At 38.7% G+C, this 8,797-nt stretch overlaps 1 protein-coding gene across 1 annotated transcript in view; it reads right to left on the reverse strand.

Moving 5' to 3' along the window:
• LOC107753152 (piwi-like protein 1) overlaps positions 1-6,850 on the reverse strand; it is an 18,187-nt gene extending 11,337 nt beyond the window's left edge. The window contains exons 1-9 of the mRNA XM_016569275.1: positions 6,782-6,850; positions 6,600-6,711; positions 6,370-6,498; positions 5,191-5,407; positions 4,972-5,115; positions 4,810-4,890; positions 4,529-4,726; positions 3,816-3,924; positions 3,608-3,734 (exon numbers count right to left, since the gene is read on the reverse strand). Of these exons, the coding sequence (XP_016424761.1) occupies positions 3,608-3,734; positions 3,816-3,924; positions 4,529-4,726; positions 4,810-4,890; positions 4,972-5,115; positions 5,191-5,407; positions 6,370-6,498; positions 6,600-6,711; positions 6,782-6,850 (1,186 nt within the window). The remainder of the gene's footprint in view (positions 1-3,607; positions 3,735-3,815; positions 3,925-4,528; positions 4,727-4,809; positions 4,891-4,971; positions 5,116-5,190; positions 5,408-6,369; positions 6,499-6,599; positions 6,712-6,781) is intronic.
• Positions 6,851-8,797: the final 1,947 nt, after the last annotated feature.

The raw sequence follows: 8,797 nt of genomic DNA on the forward strand, positions 1-8,797 counted from the left end.
GTGAACAAAGGCCTCCTGTAGCGAATCGATGCGTTTTTGTAAGAAAAATATCCATATTTCAAACGTGATAAACACTTTTCTCTCACTTCCGTTATCTTTCATACTGCGGAAGCCGTTCCGGCAGAAGGTGTATGACGTATGCGCAGCGCGCGTGCCTCTGAGATATGCTAGTCTCGCAAGTTTGTTTATAGGAGCAAAGGAAGCAAAGTTTCCTTACTTTAGCAAAGGAAAACCAGTCTCCTCTTGGCTTATATTGAAATCCTCCGACATTTTTCTTTGCAAATCTTCGGTTTGTACTTTTAATTCGTGACCGGCGTTTTGTTTTGTTCTCTCTCCGCGCTCTTCACTAATCACGCAACGCCGACGTGCTACGACATCCGCCGGCACGGCTTCCGCATATGACAGTTAGATGAAGTGAGAGAGAAGTGTTTATTACGTTTGAAATATCGATATTTTTCTTACAAAAACGCATGGATTCACTACAGAAGGCCTTTATTCACCCCCCGGAGCCATGTGAAGCACGTTTTATTATGAATGAGACAACAATTCATTTAAGTGTCAGAAATAGAGGTCGACCGAAATGGGTTTTTCTCTGGCCGATGCCGATATCTAGTAATCAGGGCAGCCGATGGACAATTATGATGCCGATTATTATTATTATTTATTTTTTTTGGTCAATATGTTTGGCCATTTTCTTTTTTTTCCCCCTCATAAAATAAAAGGGAGTATGAGTTAAAAGATAGTAATAGTAGAAGTAGCAGTAACCTAAATCATAGTAATAATACATGGCTCAAAACTTAAAACAGTTCTGAAGCATGCTTTTTGTTTATGTTTGCTGACAGACACCAGTGTTTCCCACAGACCTGCAAATGCAAATTCATTCTCTGCCAGCAGGAGGCGCTGTTGGAGTGGGAGATATAGCGGTTTCCCCAGCTGTAATCAAGTAAGCGCTGCGCTCACAAACGCTACTTTATCAGGCATGACAGTAAAGACGAAATGAAAATGAAATCTAGCTTCTCTGAAGATGGTCGGTTCTTTTCTAAGATACATTCATATAAAAAACACCCGCGCCGCATTTTGATTTTGAAATGAGCAGTGCTTATGTTTATTCAACCAAGTAGAAGCCTTTTGGAAAATCTATTTGTGGCGGTAATTTTTGATATTGTGCCGGGCCGCCACAAATAAATCAATGTATGGAAAACACTGGACACTGCTATAAGTCAAATGGCCATAATCTAAGTGATAAAAAAAAATAAAAAATTAACATCAAACACTCACTGGATGTCATGACAACAATGTCACGCAGGAAAACTTTAAATATCTCACCTTCGCTTTCATTTCGGACCATCTCCAAAAAGACATAAAAACAAATAAACAAATGATTGACAAGTTTAACATGCTTTTATCAAAGTAGGAAATATAATTACTAGGGGTGCTCCGATTGATCGGCTACCGATCACTATCGGCCGATAATCACGTTGGGATGATTGATCAGCGGTCTCTAAAAAGGCCGATCTCAAAAACCGATCTCAAGCTGATGACGCTGCCGTGAGAGATTTGGCATGACATGCAGCGACACGTCTCAGTCTCTGTCAGGCGTGGGTGAAATTATAATACTCACCTTCATATTTCTTCATTAAATAACTTAAAGTTATTTGAAAACCTTGTGTGAGATGTAATTTCACAAACAGCGTGAGTGAATCACCGCGCGTGCACTCTCTCTCAAAATACGCAAATGTCTTCAAATCACCACACATTGCGTCTGCACTGTAAGCGAGCTGCACGCTGTACAGTTGACACAGGAATTGTCACTTGCACAACTGAGGCAGTGTCAGATTGTCACTAAAGTTTATAAATTGCATTACTTTTTAATTCTTGCCAGTGTTTAACCATTCAGCGCTCGCACGCTCTCCTGGAGACTGCAAGAGCTGGCGCTCATGCCCACTCGCACTCGCAACGCACACACATAATGCCAGGTTCACATTACTCCGTTTGCAGTGCGTATTTTTTCCACGCTCATGTTAACGGATTAAAGCGTTCACTGCACACGGCTGCGATCAGGCAGTGCGTTCAGGAGCGGTGCTTCTGCAGCAGTGCAGTGATCGGTTCCACACCGAGTCTATTGCTGCGCTGCAAGCGCTGAATTAAAGTAACAGTGCATTTTTGCAGTAAATATGAACATGGATTGACACGAAAATGTAGTAATTACACCATAAATGCATATTATTAAAGTCTACTGTGTTTCAGTCAACACATACGGCTTTTTGGCTAGGTTTAAAGGGAAAGAGCACTTTTAGATAAACAAGCAATAATAGATGGCATTTGTGGAGGTAGGAAAACAAAGTTCTTTATGTAATAAAGATTTCAATGCAAAGGGAAAGGCAGTAGAGCACACTATTTGTGTCAATGGTAAGTTTGTGATAACGTAAGAAAAGTAGTTTAAATGTTTTGCCACTTGCTTGAGCAACTTAATATATAAATCTAGAAGTAAATGCAAAAGTAAAAAGCATTGAATAATGTGTTGCTTATATTTATTGTGTTTAAACATGTCAGTAATTGTATAACTGTACTGTGTACAAAAAAAGAAAAAAAGAATTGCAATGCTGAAAAAGCATTTTCAGTGACAATGTTTCTCAAAAATCCTGATCGGAGCATCCCTAATAATTACCTAATATATATATATTCTAATATATTGAAATATATATATATACTTTGAGAAGTGCTGCTGTAGAGTAATACTTTTGAAATGATTTTTCAGTGATCAAACTGTCATGATAAACACGTGATAACACTATTGATAACATAATTATGAATATTTTATTGGCCTTCGCGTAGTACACGCAATAAACTTCAATAGACTACAGCTCGCCATGATTAATGTTCTCTGCCGCTTCAGTTCAGTACGTTACATGACTGCCTCCTACTGAGCATGTCTTTCCTGTGTTAGAGCATTCCCTGTGGCCCTGCATAATACACCGTGGTCACGCGTGATTCCTTTACTCTGCGCACGCATTCTCAGTGGCCAGATCTGTAGCTCTGTCTATTAGCTTTCATCTATATGCAGTGATTTCCTAGAGACTGAAAAAATTATATACACCACCAGCCATCGACTAGCAAATCATAAGCTATGCCTTCAATCCCATACTGATTAGGTACTAGAATGAAACAAGGAACAAACTTCAACCATTAAGTATGTTCTTTATATTATGAATGAAATCTGGACCTATGAGGTCAAGTTGCATCACTTCACTGCCATTCACAGTTCTACTCCCGTTGCCTCATGGGATATTAAAGCATTGGCACTTCAGAATCAAAGCAAAAGTAGCAGGTCATCCAGGTACTTTCCATTTACTGTTTTATGAATACTGTGAATTCAGACATACTAACTCCACATACTGATTTTCACATACTATAACAGAGAAATAATGGGCATATTCACAGATGGTTTGTCAGTGTTGTCAGTTGTTCTAAACTACAGGATACTAGCTATTTAAAAAGAAATAAAAAAAGGATGAGACCTTCAATATGTCCCACCCCTGCTTCCTGTTTAATAGAAACTGTCAAAAATACATCACATGAAAGAAAACCAAACTCAAAAAGGACTTACCTGTGAGGTAGCAGAACTCCGGGACAAGCATGGCAGGTCCCGGTGGAGGCCGACCTGAGGGTCCGAGTCTCTTCACGTGACTTACCAGAAGAACCTGGTTGCCATCTGTTATGTCCAGACCATATTGCTGGAGAGGGAGAGAATAACTGAGTGTGACAATAAAATTCTGCAACTAGTATCAGAATAATTCCCTATATAATTAAGCTACCGTTTTGAAGTAGTTCTTGAATGAGATCTCTGTATCTCCCTTCTTAAATGTGTTGGTGGGGGTATGATCCCAGGCAATATCATCAATCCTGTACGTCTTGTTATTGTACCTATAAATAATAATAATTGAACAACTTTATACATTGAACAACATTTAAAGATTTTAAAACTTTTTAAGTTATGAATCCATTAAAGAAAAACTCACTATAGGTCATATAGGGGTCAGTAAGATTTTTTAGAAAGAAACTAAAACTTTTATTCAGAAAGGACACACACTGAATTGATCAAAAATGACAGTAAAGACATTTTTTAATGTTACAAACAATTCCTAATTTAAATAAATATATATTTTAAACTTTCTATGAATAATAACCCTGAAAAAATATATCAGTTTCCACAAAAATATTAAGCAGCACAATTGTTTTCAACATTGATAATAAATGTTTCTTGAGCAGCAAATCAGCTTATTAGAATGATTTCTGGAGGATCATGTGACACTGAAGACTGGAGTAATGATGCTGAAAATTCAGCTTTGCCAAACAGGAATAAATTACATTTTAAAATACAATGAACACTAAAGACTGTTTTTCAGTAATGTTGCAATTAAACAAACTCAAGTGAGCACAAGAGACTTTTAAAAAACAATAACAAATCTTACCAACCCCAAACTTTTGAACAGCAGTGTGCGTGTGTATAAATGTGTGTTCATTTTACTTGGTCAGAATGATCAGGCCCACAAGCTCCTTGGTGCAGGCTTCAGGGAAGCGCTGGTCTCCACACTGCTGCCTCAGACTGTACATGAAGTCAAGGACCGTCTCACTGCGTAGAACCTTGTGGCTCACATCGGTGCACAGCATGATACTGGACTCGTACTGAAGGATGGTGGTCACAAATCCAGGCCAAATCGTCAGCCTGCAAACAGATTCAGACAGGTTCCAATGTTCAATCACTTTCCAACAGAAGGTAAATGTCACACAACACATTTGTTTCAAAACCTGTGCTGGGGGATGTTGAATGGATCATCAGGATTGTAATAATGACGCCCAATCTGCTGCATGTTTAGTATCCTCAGAATTCTACAACACAAAATAAACAGGAATGGAAGTTAATTACCTCATAAATAACCCTATTTCAAACAGAGTGCTATCTGTGATTACCTTCTGAAGAGGATGTTGTAAAACTGCAAGCATACAGGAGAGGATGGTGGGAGCTCGTTGGTCAGTGTAACAGTGATCTCAACCTTGTCTCCATTTCTAGTCTCACTGCACAGGACTGTCTCCTGGAGATAAAGCAACTTATCACTGACAACCAAATCAAATCCACACTCCAAAGCCATTGAGCCATTGAAATTATGAGCACTTTGAGGATCTGAAAACATACAGTTGTGCAGTTTGTTAGGGAGGAAGAGAATGGCTCCATCAAAAGTGTGTGCTTTGCCCAGAGTCTCCTCGTGCTGGAAAAGCAAAGCTGAGCGTACACGCCGGGACTCCATAGGCGGCTTGTAGTCCACGTGGTACTGATACAAAGCCCACAGAGGCCGTGAAAGCAGACGCATGAAATTGGCCCTCAGCTCAATGGCAGTGCCTGAAACACCTGTGGTTACAGGAAGAGTGTCAAATCTAGTAATTAATGGTGTTTGAAAGAAGTCTCTAATGCTCACCAAGGCTGCATTTATTTGTTGCAGTAAAAACAGTAACATTGTGAAAAACGACTACAATTTAACATATCTCTTTTCTATTGAAGCATATATAAAGTGTAATTTATTCCTGTGGTGGCAAAGCTGAATTTTCAGCAGTCATCATTCCAGTCTTCAGTGTCACATGATCCTTCAGAAATCATTCGAATATGAAGATTTGGTGCTGAAATTGTTTTTTTTTTTGCCAGACTCTTTGATTAATACAGACAATATAAAAGAACATTTGTTTTTGAACATTGATTTTTTTTTTTAAACATTTGTCTTTAACTTAAAGGGTCAAACTGTCCAATTATTAATCAAATCAAAACACTGAAAATCAGGAAACTAGTGCCAATACCAGCCATAACATTTGCAAGAGAGCAAAAATCAAGTCGTGCTCATTAACAATATGGTGTTACCTGTTTTGGACTCTTTCACATGTTCCATGAGCTGGCGAGTGTGGACACCAGAATCATGGAAATCTCTCCTACGTCCACCTCTTTCCCCAATCTTTACCTGCTGAAAGCCTGCAGAAATCTGCAGCATCGCTACAGGGAGAAAATAAGCAAACCAGCAAGAAATGGGATGAGGCAATAATATTATCACATGATCCTTCAGAAATCATTCTAATATGAAGATTTGGTGCTGAAATTGTTTTTTTTCTTGCCAGACTCTTTGATTAATACAGACAATATAAAAGAACATTTGTTTTTGTACATTGATTTTTTTTTTTAAACATTTGTCTTTAACTTAAAGGGTCAAACTGTCCAATTATTAATCAAATCAAAACACTGAAAATCAGGAAACTAGTGCCAATACCAGCCATAACATTTGCAAGAGAGCAAAAATCAAGTCGTGCTCATTAACAATATGGTGTTACCTGTTTTGGACTCTTTCACATGTTCCATGAGCTGGCGAGTGTGGACACCAGAATCATGGAAATCTCTCCTACGTCCACCTCTTTCCCCGATCTTTACCTGCTGAAAGCCTGCAGAAATCTGCAGCATCGCTACAGGGAGAAAATAAGCAAACCAGCAAGAAATGGGATGAGGCAATAATATTATAGTATACAGATATCAGTATTACCACTTGCTGCTCTAATGTACCTACCTTCTTCAGACATGGCTCCAGGAGCAGGTTTCTGTCTCCCTCTCCCCACCAGCTGTCCTTCAGGTGGAGTGGGCATAACAGGCTTTGCAGCCTCTTGTTGTACAGATGGTTGCTGCAGAGGAATTGGAAAACGAATAAGTTTATTTCAATGAAGTTTTCTCATCTTATATAAATAAACTCACCGCTCCAGGAGCTGCAGGCTCCTGACCGCGACCTCTGCCTCTTGATCTTGCTCTTGCTCTTCCTGTCATTGGTGCTTATTTTTGATATATGCCAGTCACTGCACTGTACGCAAATTAAGGTTAAAACATATAGAATATTATTATTTAACCATTTTACGGTTTGGTGCACAACAGCCACGTTTTCAGTACACTTTTTTTTTGCACAAACCTTTTCCACATTTTTCTCCCATTCATAGATTTTGTCTTCTATGGTACACAAAAAGTTGTTTGACAGAATGGCAGCGTCAATCACCATACTCTTTCATTGAGTGAGACTGATTCAATGAACAGGTTTCTATAATATTTAATATTCCACAGAAGAAAGTACATTTTTTTTTAAATTTGAAAGGACACTAGAGTGAGGAAATTATTATTTTTTTAAACCATTACTTAACAGTTATTTCATGGCCAACTGAGAGTTAACGTTTGCTACAAACAACGAGCTCAACGATGTCAGTTCAAAGTACTGTACGCAAGTTAAGATTATAACATATAGGGTGGGTTGCACCAACAAGGATTCATTTAAGTGAAGTTTAGAGCTAATCAAGGATTTGTTGATCTGGGTTTTATTTTAAATCGAGTTGTGTTGCACCACTTAATTTTAAACACAGATTAACAAATCAGGGATTAGAACTCTAACCTGCGATTAAAACCTCCATCTACGATTAATTTTCTCCGCCATGATGGATTCGCAATTGCAATTAAACAGGAACAATGCTAATATTCCTAATTAACTCTCTTTCTGACATAAGTTGCTCGTGTCGATAAAGGAAATAAACTTGTAAAATATCTGCCGTCTTAATAAACTGCTACCGTTATTCAAACGGCTGATCAAGCAAGCAATGAATACATTTCTGGCAGTGCATACGGATTTCATAATCCTGGAAATATATTTATAGTATCAATTAATGGAGTATATTTTATGACATCGCCGCCCCGTTCATTTGATCGCCGCCTAGCAGCCACACGTGGAGGGGGCGTGAGAAACGAGAGGTGTGGCCGCGATCACTGGCGCTCACTTCATCATCACCGCTGCCGTTAAATGCTATACAGTATATTTCTGTTTTCTTTGTCGTACGCCGAGATGCACCGAGATGAGTGACGGATTCACATCCCGGACTCGATAGCAGAGGCGAGTTTACTACGGGCTGCCAAGACCCTCACAATCTGCTGGCTCAATGCGCTTAAATCTTCCTTTTTATTTGTAATAAACACCTGAGACCTCACAACACACCCTCTATTGTTTTCTTTGTTTAATCAGCCACATAATTGTAACTGTAGGTGCACTTTATTTCATTTAAACCTCCTCACCTGTAAATTTAAAATTAATCCCTAATTGAGATTTAAATCTGAGTTTAAAGTTATGGAGCAACATGATTAAAGTTAATCTATCTTAAATATAAATTAAATCCAGGATCAAGATGATAGTTTAAATGTAATCCTGCTTATTTTTAAACAAGGTTTAAAGTTTGGTGCAACGGAATTATTAGATAAACCTTGATTTAATCTAGATTAAAGATGAATCCTTATTGGTGCAACCCACCCTAAGGCTTTTACTCAAGTTGTTTTGGAATTGGTGACTTGTAACGTATAGTGGAGTAATTTTCACTGTAAGATATCTGTACTTTTACTCAAGTATGGTTTTTAGGTTCTCTTTACACCTCTGCTTAAATGTGACTGAGAAATGTTCTTGACAAGTTCTTATGTTCCACCTTCTCCTGATCCAGCCCTGGTCTTCACACAAACTCTTCGTACAAACTTTGTCTTCTGGCTGTCTCTCTGTCTGTCTTCAATGGCATACCTCTGCCTTCCCACTACTTAGAGACAAAGTGTGTGTTAGAGAGAGAGAGAGAGAGAGAGAGAGAGAGTGAGCATGTGTGTGTGTGTGTGAGAGAGAGAGTGAGCATGTGTGTGTGTGTGAGCGTGTGTGTGAGAGAGAGAGAGTGAGTGTGTGTGTGTGTGTGTGTGTGAGAGAGT

Source organism: Sinocyclocheilus rhinocerous, unplaced genomic scaffold (genome assembly GCF_001515625.1).
Source record: "Sinocyclocheilus rhinocerous isolate Xijiao unplaced genomic scaffold, SAMN03320098_v1.1 scaffold20, whole genome shotgun sequence".
In the NCBI taxonomy this organism is placed as follows: Eukaryota; Metazoa; Chordata; class Actinopteri; order Cypriniformes; family Cyprinidae; genus Sinocyclocheilus; species Sinocyclocheilus rhinocerous.